General features: G+C 39.2%; 1 protein-coding gene across 2 annotated transcripts in view; it reads left to right on the top strand.

Moving 5' to 3' along the window:
• LOC127985711 (glucocorticoid receptor) overlaps window positions 1–14,422 on the top strand; it is a 76,096-nt gene that overhangs the window by 47,955 nt on the left and 13,719 nt on the right. Inside the window, exons 3-5 of one of the 2 annotated variants that reach the window (XM_052587779.1) lie at window positions 413–579; window positions 9,438–9,464; window positions 12,359–12,475. In XM_052587779.1, the coding sequence (XP_052443739.1) occupies window positions 413–579; window positions 9,438–9,464; window positions 12,359–12,475 (311 nt within the window). The remainder of the gene's footprint in view (window positions 1–412; window positions 580–9,437; window positions 9,465–12,358; window positions 12,476–14,422) is intronic. The other variant, XM_052587780.1, reaches the window with a different exon arrangement.

The raw sequence follows: 14,422 nt of genomic DNA, 5'->3' as shown, positions 1-14,422 counted from the left end.
GATCATGTGTGTCCTCAGGTGTCAAATAACGAGAACACAGATCCACACACTTCTTAAACACCTTACTGGTGCTCCCCATAGTAAAGAAGAAAAATCATTCTTACTATAATGCGCGCGTCAAAAACAGTCCTAAAGACAAAAAGAGGATGGCGTGGTCTGTAATGATGACGTATGTAGTCGGCCAATGTTATTGTCATGTTTAGATGTATGCTTCGAACACTGGTCATGCTGAAGGCTTTCCCAATAGCGACCGCTAGAGGACACAGTTCGATGTTCCCTCGATGTTCCCTGGTGTTTCTATCTAAACTCCAGAATTTTATAAGTAGCCTATATATGTCAGTGTTTGGACAGAAGTTATCTATACTGTTTTCATTTGAAATGTCTAAAACCTCTTTTTGTTTTTGTGTTCTAGCTCTTTGGCCAGGCCTGAAGGGAGCAGCTCCAGTCCATCAGGATCAGTCAAGCCCGGTGGAAACACCCATAAGATATGCCTGGTGTGCTCTGATGAGGCCTCTGGATGTCATTATGGGGTGCTCACCTGTGGCAGCTGCAAGGTTTTCTTCAAAAGAGCCGTGGAGGGTGAGCCTGCAGGACACACACATACTCCTTCATGCTCCTGTTTTGACAGTAGGGCAGACTCAGTGGAAAGCACTCGGCTGATAAATGCTTTGAATCTCATTTTATTAAGCAGTGAACAACAAAGGAATCACATTTACTGTCAAGGTTGTCTTTGATGGCAGATAAAATGCTGGGATATAGCTACCTAGCTTTACTTTAGGCCATGTCTGTTAGGTCACATTAAAAGTGTGATCTATTTTTGCAACATCTCTTTAAATTTACAGATAAGCGCTTACTATGTTCTATAAATTTTATATACTATGTATGCCTCAACCTCCTATTTCAACAGGAAATATATCAAAGAGGCAGGAAAACTAATAAAGGGGGGGTGAAATGCTATTTCATGCACACTGAGTTTTTTTACACTGTAAAAGAGTTGGATTCCCATGCTAAACATGGACAAAGTTTCAAAAATTAAGTTGTACGTTTGAAGGAGTATTTTTGTTCCCAAAATACTCCTTCCGGTTTGTCACAAGTTTCGGAAAGTTTTTTTCGAGTATGGCTCTGTGTGACGTTAGATGGAGCGGAATTTCCTTATATGGGTCCTGAGGGCGCGTCTGCCGGAAGAGCGCGTGCTCCCGTATAGCGAGGCTGAGCAGCACAGACATTTCACTGATCAGAGCGATTCACTGATCAGAGAGAGAGCGTTGTGAAAAGTCACAAAAGAAGTGTGTTTTTGGTTGCCAGGGCAAGACAACCCTGCACAGATTACCAAAAAAAAAAAAACTGCATTAAGGGACCAGTGGATGGAGTTTATTTTTACAGAGCATCAACGGAGTTGTGCAAGTGTTTTTGTTTGTTCCCTGCATTTCGAAGATGCTTGTTTTACAAACAAGGCCCAGTTTGACGACGGATTTGCGTATCGTTTATTTCTTAAGGAGCAATTGCAGGCGGTGAGTAAAACTGCTTAAAATATCTCTGCCTCCTTGTTAGTGCGTCCCCTCCCATGCCGGAGATCCGGGTTCGAGCCCCGCTCGGAGCGAGTCGTTGCTGCTGCTGCTCTCGTTCAGTTTCAGCCTCGGGATCTGATTCTGGATCATAAATAAACAGCTGAATCTGACTGTAAGCCATGGTTTGTTTTGGATGATGTTTTTTCCCTCACGGTAATGTCAAAGTTTCCACATGCTCTCAACGCAAAAGCCTACTGGCGCTCGTGATTCTTTAGCTCCGCCCACACGCCACGCCTCCAGCCGGTCGTGTTTTTCCGGGAAAAATCGGTACAGACTATCTTTCTCTTATGAATATAATAAAACTAAAGACTTTTTGGAGTTATGAAGGATGCAGTACTACTCTATAGGTACTCAAGATTAACAGGAGATTGAGTGAAAACGAGCATTTCACTCCCCCTTTAATAGTAATTGTATGGTAGCAAATGAGTTTTGGAGAAAAATGCTGAAAAAAAAACCCTTTCATGCAGCATTTCATAACAGAAATGTACACTGAAGAGTTTCAAATGAATAATTCAGATAGCCAATAATTGTAAAATTTCTATATTTAATCATATTTACATTATATATTGTTGTAATTATATATATATGTGTGTGTGTGTGTTCACAAAACACTGTTACAGAAAAGCAAGCAGGTGAGCATGATTTGGCATGGCAGCCAATACAAATAATAACCGTTCCTTACCTAAATTCTGCGTTTGTACCAGATCGGTTGCAGAATCATGTGCTTCTGAAATTATTATCTTTTTGTGTATAGTGTAGTAGTTGGCTTTCTCTGTGTCATACGTGGCTGCTTGTCAAGCATGACGTTTTATTTAAATTCTGAATAAAACATTGTAGGCTTTAGAGCATGCAAATTCTGCTTCCTTTAAATTTATTAAAAACTCATCGTCACTCATTCATCACGATCTAAAAAAGTTCAAAAGTAAAAATAAATTAAATAAAAATACAATGAACCAGGGATGGAAATTAACTTTTTTGTCCACCGGCCACTATGGACACCAGCCACTTTCTTGTTTTTAACCTACAATGTGTAACTGCATGTGAAAATTAATACTACAAGATCTACACTACTTAAGCAGTTTATTTAATCTCAAGTCTCAATGAAATACTGACATTTTCTCTTTCAGTGATGCTCAAAAATGGTGCCTATCTAGGCGGCTTACTAGGTTTTGAAACAGCCGACTCTTGCTGAAGTAGCTCATTCTCTCAACTCCATAGCCCAACTGGATGATACACTGCACTCAACTTTTTTTAATGCACAGAAACATTTTTATAACATTCTAAACCGTTTTTGTATGCATTAATAATGTTGTATTTAATTCCAAAGGAAAGGATTCACCAGTATTTGTATGTGTAAGTGTATTTTTATTTATTTTTTTATTTTTTGGTGGTTGAGGGAACACGTGGGGAAAAGTCCCCTGTTCAACACTGTATCACTGAAAAAAATCTTGGCTTGCAAACTTTTACGCCGTCGACAAACACAGCGTTTTTAATACATCATTTTTATGAGTCTCGTCGCACAAGAGCTGTCAAACATGTTTAGTGATACAATGTTGTTTCTACATAACAACTTACAACCCTGAATCGCCATTGGCTAGTAATTATTTTAGTTTACTTGCCAGTCAGTCAAGCTTTATAATAATCAAGTATCATTTAAGAATATAACTTTAGTAATTAGAAGTAAACTTGATAACCATGTTGGAATGCTTATTAGTCGTTTTAACTGAACATTTTAACTGGACTGGTGGTGGTGCTTTTTTGGTCATCCACTGTTTCAAAAAATGTACAAAAATACTGATAAGATAATAATAATACGATTCCTAATAATACAAACTATAAAACTCACTAAGGATTACTAAGGATTAATGAGCTGCTGGATTCATGAATATTAATCAGGTTTTGTGTGTGCGCTCGAACTGATTTGCTGAAATCAAAACATGGACGATAATAGGTGAGCGCCAGCCAATGAGATTGCCGTTCGCGCATTAACCCCACCCACTACCGGAAAACCCAGCTGTTCTTAAAAGCTGAAGTCTTCCATAGGAACGCCGTTATTTTTAAAGGAAAATTCAACAAATAACATTGTTTAAATGTAGCACGTCAGTCCCTCTCTCTCTCTCTCTCTCTCTCTCTCTCTCTCTCTCTCTTTCTCTATGTGAGTGTGAGAGAAAGCGACGGCGATTTGTGTGCCTTAACACTAGAGCTTACGGTACATTATACAGATGCGTTGTGGATCCACTGAGGGAAAAAAAAAACACAAATTGTCTGATGAGTGTTTGTGAGTGAAAATATCTGTGCTAAAGTTAGCCTCCAGCTAACACACTGGTGAGTAAAATCAGATCATTTATTAGCCATTGGCTAATATTAGCCATCATTTAGCAGCCAGAAGGAAGATTTAGTCGCATATGAAAGTGATTTACTCGTAATGTAGAGGGTTGACTTTCTAGCCACAGTGCTAACTTCTGAGAAAATACTTGAAGACTGGAAATAAAATGCAAATTTCAATCCCTGCAATGAACGTGACTACACAATGAAACTTTTAAATATCTTTGTTAGAAAAAAGTTACGAGCATGATAGAACCCAGCACTGGACAAAAAACGGTGACTGGATTTTGTGGATTCCAACTTAAATACCATTGGCCTTTGCATTTAAGAAGTCAACAAACATGTCTGTGATTGGCTATATAGGGCTTAAGTCACAAATCACTGACCTAGAAAATAGAGCAGAATCTGAAATATTTTTGATAAGTTTTTTTCCAAGAAGAACAGCTTTGTTTAAATTATATTTTGAATATGATTTTTGAATAACTATCATTATATATTTTTTATATCAAATATATATTTTTTGTGATCTACTCGATCAATCACAGTTTTTTGAAACCTTAGCAGACAGATGATTAGTTTTGCCTTAATTATTCACAGAGAAAAATACATTGTCAGAGTGTGGTTTCCTGCAGAGGTGTGACTTTGAGATTAGAAATTTCATAATGTTTGGAGCACAGAATATGTTTAGAAAAAGAGCACGCAGCAGTACAGCTCATGTGCTTGGCTTCTCGACAGAATGCCCTCCTGTTTTAACACATGCTCCATCTGAATACTGAAATCAAGTCCACCTGCATAATATTGCTACATTATCCACTCCTTTGGCATTAGTTCTCTGTTGAGCAAAACATTGGCATTCAAAAAGTAAAAATCTAATTCATTTTCGCCACAGTAGTAAGATTATATATAAATCTTTCAGAACATACTATATGTGCTCTGAGGTTAAAGAGATGCTGTTTCTGTAGAAGCCACGTACACAATTCAGAGTCAGAGCAATTGCATTAATAGGAAGCCATGGACTATTACAAAAGTCCTGATGAAGAAATACTGATTCATAACAAATTAGAATAACTGTGATTCTAAGTCAGTAGTTCCCTTTCAGTCGGTCAAGCTCTACGTTGCGTCAGAAAGAGACTCACGAATGGGGTCTCGCGTGAGTGGTAACCTTCGAGTGGTAACAAAACGAGCCAATCATACACAGTTAACCTTGGTCTGTGGGATTTGCATCACGAGCTCCGCCCTGCTGTGTGGGCATCACAAGGCAGGCTTGAGTCCTCGGGAGATGAGGATTTGGCTCCCTCGGGAGTGCCAGGTTGCCTCCCTCGGGAGTGCCAGGGTTGCCTAAATCTGATCCCAAGCTGAAAGCCATTCCCAGGCAGCTAAGAGCATCGGGCTTGAGTGGAATCCTCCACCCTGTCCCGAGTGCTCGAGGCTGGAAGATTGGTTCTTGGGGACTGCTCGTGCGGACCGCCAACACCCCCTGCTCGTACCTTTCTTTCTGGAGGTGCACCAGAAAGTAACCAGTTCATGGAAGGCACCTTTAACTGCCCAAAACCGTTCTGGTGCTTCCTCCACCTTCACTGTCCTCGATGGCAGAGCGTCCAAGGGGTATGCTGGGATTCCCCCAGTGGAGCATTCTGTTGCGATGCAACTGTGTCCTCAGAGCAACTCCGCATGGCGTGGTGGTCCCAAGCTTCCCTCCAAGGCCTGTAGGTTCTCATCCACAGAACTGTAGGTCAAGGCCGCTTCTACTCTCCACACCATGGCCACCCTTCAGGTCTACCAGGCCAAGGTGCTCAAAGAACTGCATGGGGGCAGTGCCGACTCAGGGGTTTTGCAGGAGGCACACACTGCTACTGACCTTGCTCTCGAGGCGACGAAGGTTACTGCACGCTCCTTGGGTCAGGTGACATACGGCTAAACCTGGCAGAGATGAGGGAGCAGGGCCGGGGGAGAATCCTTTTGTTCTCGAGACCGCTTCAGCACTGGCTTCACGACCGAGTCCTGAGACGGGCATGGCAACTGCCTCTGAACTTTCACCCCATGGTTGGACCTCTCGTTTCTACCTGCCGCTCCCCTAGAACCTGGGCAGGACCCCGACTTCAGTAGCATGTCATTTGCCTTGAGTTGCTAGCAGTACAGCTTTCTCTGCACCGCTTTAGGGTCCTGCTGAAGGACAAGCACGTTCTGGTCCGTATGCACAACACTGCGACCGTAGTGTACATCAACCGTCAGGGTGGTCTACGCTCCCGCCGCATGTCGCAACTCGCTCGCCATCTCCTCTTGTGGAGTCAGAAGCATCTGAGGTCGCTTCATACCATTCGCATCCCGGGCAGGTTCAGTCATGCAGCTGACAATCTCCACCCCCAGTCGTTCAGCTGATTTGGGAATGCTTCAAAGATGCTCAGGTAGACCTCTTTGCCACTGCAACTGAAAATTACCACTGCTAGTTATTTTACCGAGGGCACTTGATGCTCTGACGCACAGCTGGCCGATGGGCCTGCTTAAGTATGCGTTTCCCCCAGTGAGCCATCTTGCACAGACATTGTGCAATATCAGGGAGGACGAGGAGCAGGTCCTCATGGTTGCGCCTTTTTGGCCCTGCCGGACTTGGTTCCCCGAACTTGTACTCCTCATGACAGCCCCTCCTTGGCCAATTCCTCTGAGAAAAGACCTTCTTTCTCAGAGACGGGGCACCCTCTGGCACCCACGCCCCGGTATTTGGAACCTACATATGTGGGTTCTGGATGGGTCACGGAAGGTTTAGGTACCTTGCCACATCAGGTGGTAGCTACCATCACTTCAGCCAGAGCCTTGTCTACCAGACATGTCTATGCTTTGAAGTGGAACCTCTGTGTCACTTGGTGTTCTTCACATCGTGAAGAGCCCTGGAGATGCCAGATCGGGTTAGTGATTTCCTTTCTTCAGGAAGGGTTGGAATGAAGACTGTCTCCTTCCACACTGAAGGTCTATGTGGCGGCCATTTCGGCTCACCATGACCCTGTTGATGGTAAGTGTCTTGGGGAGCATGATCTGGTCATCAGGTTCCTGAGAGGGGCCAGGAGGCTCAATCTGCCTCGCCCTCATCAAATTCTCTCTTGGGACCTCGCAATGGTTCTATCAGCACTGCAGAGGGCTCCCTTCGAACTAGGGCTGCACAATATTGGGAAAAAATGACATTCTGATATTTTATTTTTCTGCGATATATATTGCGATATAAAATCTAATAAAATTTTTTCTTACAAACAAAAATGGGATGAGCACACTTACATTCTCATTTTAAATGATTTAAACATCGAAACCATTGTGTCAATTGATTAATATGCACTCTCTCTCTCTCTTGCGCGCACGCTCTCTCTGCCCTGTCAAAACTTTAATTCTATGATGGTTAAGCTGTGCAATTAATCCGCGAATCACATTCGTCAAGGGCCGGGGAGCAGCTGGCCCCTACAGTTAATGAATAATGGATCAACTACGACAACCTACATCGCACATCCTGCGATGTGACTATTGTGGATTTGTACATCGCGATATCGATGCTTAAACAAAACATCATGCAGCCCTATTTTGAACGCTTGCTCTCAATTAAAGCTAAAGTTATTATCATTGAAGACTGCGCTCCTGATGGCTTTGGCTCTGGTTAAGAGGGTATTTTAGCGTGCCTGGAATTTGGGCTGGGCTGGAATACCACCTCTTGGTTGATACGTGCCTTTGTAAGTCCTCCTATGAGCAGGCAGCCTGCTAGCATACGTCCAGCTGGAATATGCTACCCAGTGCATTCTGTGTCAGATATAGGCCCTCACTCGTGCTGGCCTTACGACAAGGTGCTATCACTCACACAGGTCACTGGAAGACAGCCATGTGGCATTTTGTAAGAGACCCATTCGTCAGTCTCTTTCTGATGTAATGTAGAATGTGACCGACTGAAAGGAAACGTCTAGGCTACATATGTAACCCTCGTTCCCTGAAGGAGGGAATGGAGACGTTATGTCTCTTTGCCACATCGCTGTTCCACAGAACGGTCAGGTCACTGGGCTTGGCTCCTCAGCAAAGACTTGAATGCGAGTTGCTTGCGGTGCTCCTTATATACCCTCACAGCGGGTGGAGCTTGTGATGCAAATCCCGCAGACCAAGGTACATTGTGTACCATTGGCTCGTTTTGTTACCACTCAAAGGGGATTGGCCTCTCAGGCGAGACCCCATTCGTCAGTCTCTTTCTGACGTAACGTCTCCGTTCCCTCCTTCAGGGAACGAGGGTTACATACGTAACCTAGACGTTTCATATTATACTCTCATTTGATTGTTTTAATCAAAGCAGTGCTTTATGGGATGCATAGTTAATTGCTTCATAAAAGAAGTAAAGTCTTGTCTTTTTTTCTTCAAATCAAAGTTTATGGTGATGTGATTCATTTTGGAGCTGATTGATTGATTCAGTCATTCAAGTCTTTTAACTTCAGATCAGTCTTTTAAATGAAGTTGAATACTTCAGAAGCAAGGCTGCTAAAAGTGGACTGCTGCACTTTAGGGTGCCAAGAAAATGTGTTAAATAACAATCCTGATTTAATAAAAATGTAGCTTTATGTTGGTATAGATTTGTAATAGTTAAAATGTCTGTCTATGTCAGAATTTAAGTTACATTAGTTATATGCTCATGATCAATAAGTAATTTGCATAATGATTTGCATTATCTCTATTTAAGATCGGTTTTATAAAAAGTTAAATAAAAAGGTACAGTAGTACAGTGTTAAAAGTGACTCAATAAAGTGACACCTAATCAAAAGTTGTCTTGTCTTTGTAAATCTTTTTAACCAACAAGAATTTGGTAAATATTGGCTAAAATTGAAAAATCATTTGTGTTATATTTCTGATGTTAAACATCTGATATGATTTGTTGCATTGCACATTATTTTAGCGTTTAATTTGGAGAGACTTGTTAGCCTGGTTAGAGCCTGGTTAGGGCACTGTTTAAAGCTCAGAGCGAGGACTTTTAAAACGGCTGTTTTTGTGGTAAAGAAGCTTTGAATTTCAGGGGAAAATGTCTCCTTTATGCAAAAATAACAGATATGAATGTGTCTTGTAATAGAGGATTTGGTCACACTTTAGTTTGGGGACCAGTTCTTATGATTAACTATCAACTACGAATTTGCCTCAGTCAATTCCTAATTTGCTGTTCATTAATAGTTAGTATGGTAGTTGTTAATTCAGGTGTGCGGTTGAATTATGGAATCTATAATATGGTTATGCAAACTAAGGCATTAATGTATTCTTTGTAAGTAATAATAAACAGCCAATATGTTAGTGATATGCATGATAATAGGCAACTTGTTAATAGTTGAGAGTTTGCCCCTAAATTAAAGTGTTATCAAGGACTTTTTATATCTTAAAATTCAAAGTTGCAACCAAATGGATGAAATGAATAGCTTCTGCCAACCAGCTTCACATTTTGTGTCAGCATTAACAGAGCTGTGTTTTAGCACTTGAAACATTTATATCTGTTATTTTTGTTTTTCTTCCCTGATTTCTTCGGTTGCTCTGGCAATGGCGAAGGATGGAGAGCACGACAAAACACAGATGGTAAATAAATTCACCTTCAATAATGCTTTTGCTTCCAGTTTTATTCGCCCCACAATGCACTTGAGTTAAAATGCTTTTTTCTCTTTAGAAATAATTCACAGCAGTAACACAGATTCCATAAAGTTCAATTATAAAAGCAGGATCATAAATTATCAACGTATCATAGCCACAATAATTTCTGCTAAAATGTGAAATAATTGACAGGTCGATGTATTACATTATAACAATAGCCTATAACTAACCATATGTCTTTTTCAGAGCGTTTTGTTTATTTATTTATTTATTTATTACCATATAAACCCAATTGCAACAGCACTTCTTCTTTCCTCTGAACTAGTAAATAGTCACTTTAGTTTGGGGACCAATTCTCTAACTAACTAATCACTATGACTTTTGCCTCAATAAACATCTAATTTGCTGCTTATTAATAATAGTAAGGTAGTTGTTAAGTTAAGGTATGGGGTGGATTAAGAGATCTTAAATATGGTCATGCAGAATAATTTAATATCCAGTGATATTGTCGACTTGATTGCACAGAAATGATTTAAGCTGAACTGAGCTGGATGATGACATCACTGAATTCGATGATAAACTGCCTTTAACTGAAAAATTAGTTTACTATTGTCATTTTGCATTATTGACACATTATTTTCCTATTTAATACTGTAAAGTACATTGACACAATCTGTATTGTTAGAAGCACTATATAAATAAAGGTGACTTTATAAGTACTATTAAACAGCCAATATGTTAGTAATATGCATACTAAAAACAACTAGCTAATAGCTAGAACTGGTCCCTAAGCTAAAGTGCTTCCAATCATTTATATACACTCATCTAAATGATTATTAGGAATTCCTGTTCAATTTCTCATTAATGCAATTATCTAATCACAATGTCTGTGCAAGATGGCTCACTGGGGGAAACGCATACTTGAACAGGCCCATCGGCCAAACACAGTATTAGTATGGTGTTCCTAATAATCCTTTAGGTGAGTGTATATGTAGGATATTTTGTCACTCATGGAGTCATTTTTCACTCAAAGTTGATTTCTGACCCTCTCCACAAGCATGTTAACTGCATTAATTATTAGTCACTACTAGTTTGCATTCTGATAATCATCATAGTTGCACTTTGCTTGATTTTGCTTGTGCCACAGTTAGTTCCTCTGAGTTGCTGTATGAATGCATTGGCATTGATGGCTTTTGATGATGCGTCTTTACCATGACTAATGGGAAGACACATGAGTCACCGTGTGTCAAGCCAGCTTAACATGTTTGAGCATGACATTATTATATTGTTAAAAGCTCTAATGTAAAGAAATGACTTAGAATGCTGGTCTGCAGGATGAAGCTAAGGATAAATAGTCTTTTGAACTTCTCCTCGACTTTGCTTCACCACAGAAAGATCAATTTAGGCAAATTGGCAGACAGAAATGGATTTCAAAGCTCTGTTTTTAAGGGATCCCGCTATTTTAGCGATTGAATATAAAGTAAAATAAAGTCAGGTTAGTTGATGTATAAACCAATTACAGTACACTGTCAAAGCAGCATCAGACAGGAAGTCCGATTGACAGTATTCTCATATAAAGTATAAGATCACGCTGTTCTCACAGCAAGTAATTTTTCTGATATTGCAAGGTGGTGATAGCCAGAGCAAAAGTTTAATTTAACCATCTGAAATTTTCTTCAGCTTCTCTGTGTACGTTTGATGTAAATGCAATTGTCATTTCCTGAATGCAGTTTCACATTATCAGTTTTTGTTTCTGGGAATATTAGTTGCGTTAGTAAAGTACATTTATTATTATTATTATTATTATTGTCATAATTATTATTATTATTATTATTATTTAATGAAATATAAAATAACAATTAGAGAAGATTCTGTATAGCTTTTTTTATAAGATGGTCAAACAAAAACCTCCTGGCAGTGTTTTTGGTTACTGAAAAACAGAACAAAGAAAATCTGCTTTTTTTTTTGGCTATCAGAAGCAAAATGAACAATTCTGCAAGTTGAGTCTCTACAGACTGTTGGATGTCATGTTCTCCACACCAAATGGAGAAATCCTCAAAGGTCTTTAGCTGAGCGGTCAGGAGTTGACTGGTTGAGGTGGCGTTTGATTATTCATCGGATTTGGCTTATCATTCTGTACAAATTCCAAACATTTCTGGCTTGGAAGGGCTTCAAAGCTCTTTGAAGTTTTGGATTCTCTTGACTTGACTTAGTTCACCCAAAAATAAAATTATTACATAAAACACACACACACACACACACACACACAAATATATATATATATATATATATATATATATATATATATATATATATATATATATATATATATATATATATATATATATTTATTTATTTATTTATTTTTTTTTTTTATAAAACGTCTACTTTCAAGTAAACCAATGATGAAACATGATGAGTCAGTGTCGCTTACTTCATCTCTTAGACTGAAAACAAAAAATCACTAGTTTATCAGTGAATTATTAAAATGTTTATGCAGCCTCCTTAATCTTTTTCCCTGACACATTCATAATCATTACTTCTGCCTGTGTGCCGTGACAAGCTTTATGTGTGTGCTTAAGCACTCATTAGGCAATGTAGGCAATTAAAGGTGCATTATTGTGATTTAAATGATTTATTAATAACCCTGTAATTAGTCGACTAATGCTTCTAATGAACGACTACTTGTCAACCAGAAAAATCTTTAATCGAGGGCAACCCTACAGTTAAATAACAAAGTATTATATTGATTCAGTCGTCACTTTACCGCTGCAATTGCATCTCTGGGTTTTTGGGGCTGTGATGCTGTACCCCAAGACATCAGACGTGCTTATAGTTATGTTTGACCACAAAGCTGTAAGTAATACCTGTATTTCTTCCAGGGCAGCACAACTATCTCTGCGCAGGAAGGAACGATTGCATCATTGACAAGATAAGAAGGAAAAACTGCCCGGCATGCCGCTTTCGCAAGTGTCTTCAGGCCGGCATGAACTTGGAAGGTGAGGATGCTCTGATAGATTGATAAGCGGTTTGCTTGAGTGCTTTATGTGACCTTTATATGCCACTGCACAGGGTCGCAAACCAGTGAGCAATTAAGAATGACAATCGAGAGGAATTGGACCTTTTCAAAAATAATATTAATATATCTTACCATCATTTCCTTCCACTTTTTTTTGTTCCCAGTAGATTCAAATTGAATAGCTTTGAAGGAAAGAACCATTCACACAAACCAAACCAAATGTCATTAAATAATTTATAGTTTTGTAATTGATCAAACAACCAGGTTCCAGTATTTTTTTTATGAATGTGGATTATTGGTCCTTCAAATCACTTTGCTTTTTCTTTGTGCTGTATGAATATTTAAGCTGTAAACTAAAGCTGGGGATCTAACAGAGAGGCTTTTAGTTGCCATAGAAACATTTATGGCAGAAAATGTTAAAAGTGGGACAGAATGACATTGGGTTTGATGGTAAGCTCTCAATCAGCAGAACGGCTGAGTGATTTTACGAGAGAAAACCTTCAAGAGGCATTCACACGTCAGAACTCATGACGTACATGTCTCTGTAAGCTCCATTTGTACTGTATCTGTGCTGAAATTCAAAAGATTCATACAAGAAAGGACACTGGAATATTCCTTTATTTTTGAGCAAGAATATACCTTCTACACAGCATGCTGAAATTTCTGCCTCAAGATAATTTGACAATCATAATCATATTGAGGACGTAATAGCCCTACTTAGTACTTGAATTCATTGTAAATGACTAGACAGGAGTTCTAATCCTATGGACTTTACTTCAGGTGAGATCATTGCCTTTAAAATCCACCTGTTTCCTGAGTAACCAAAGAGAGGTGCCATGATGGATCAACTTCCGTTTGGTTGCTCTCATGTTACAATCTCCATAGAAATCCATGTTAAAACAGGGTAAAAAAGATAGACTGAATTGACACTTTTCCAATTTGACTAAATATAAAAATACGTGTCATGTTAAAGGGATACTCCTCCCCAAAAAATAAAATTGTGACATTAATCACTTACCCCCTTGTTGTTTCAAACATGTAGAAGCTTTATTCGTCTTCAGAACACAATTTAAGATATTATGGATGAAAACCAGGAGGCTTGTCCAGGACTGTCCCATAGAGTGCCAAGTAAATTACACTGTCTAGGTGCAGAAAAGTATAAAAAGCATAGTCGGAATATCCCATCAGTGGCTCAACCTTAATGTTATGAAGTGACGAATACTTTTTGTATTGTAAATAAAACAAAAATAACAACTTTATTCAACAATTCGTCTCCTCTGCGTCTCTCCACATCACCCTAGCGCCATTTTGGAGAAAATGAGCTGACACAGGCTGCGTATGCTTTTTGTTTTCTTCACATACAAAAAGTATTCTCGTCGCTTCGTAATGTTAAGGTTGAACCACTGATGGCAGATGGACTATTCTGACAATGCTTTTGATACTTTTCTGCACCTTGACAGTGTAATTTACTTGGTACTCTATTAAATAAAATTTTCACTTTTAAGCGGTGCTGTTGTTGGCTGCCAGAGTAAACTATTACGTAACTTACCAGCAAATCTGTCCATGTCCCGCACTGTATGCATTGTAATATAATAATTAATAATATAAAGTGTGCTTGTATCATTGCTTGGACAAAATCCTGCAAACTTATTTAGGATATAAGCCCTCATCTGCTTTCAATGCAGCTAGCATGTCACTTCATTTCATCTATGCACTCATTAAACTATGACAGGTGACATAATTATGAAATTATGGCGTCATGTGCTTTTTAAAACTATTTTCATATGTTTAACGGCTCTGAAAATATGTTAGAATTGACCAGGAATACCAGAGACCGGAAATGTGAAGCACCGTTCCAGTAAAACAAGGCACAGGTGTGGCTAAATAAATAAACTAGTGAGTAAACATGGTAACCAAAAAGAAGTGG

The sequence above is a fragment of the Carassius gibelio genome, chromosome B21 (assembly GCF_023724105.1).
Source record: "Carassius gibelio isolate Cgi1373 ecotype wild population from Czech Republic chromosome B21, carGib1.2-hapl.c, whole genome shotgun sequence".
NCBI classification, from domain to species: Eukaryota; Metazoa; Chordata; class Actinopteri; order Cypriniformes; family Cyprinidae; genus Carassius; species Carassius gibelio.
Note: the sequence above shows the minus strand (reverse complement) of the source record. Positions and strands in the feature narration are given on the sequence as shown.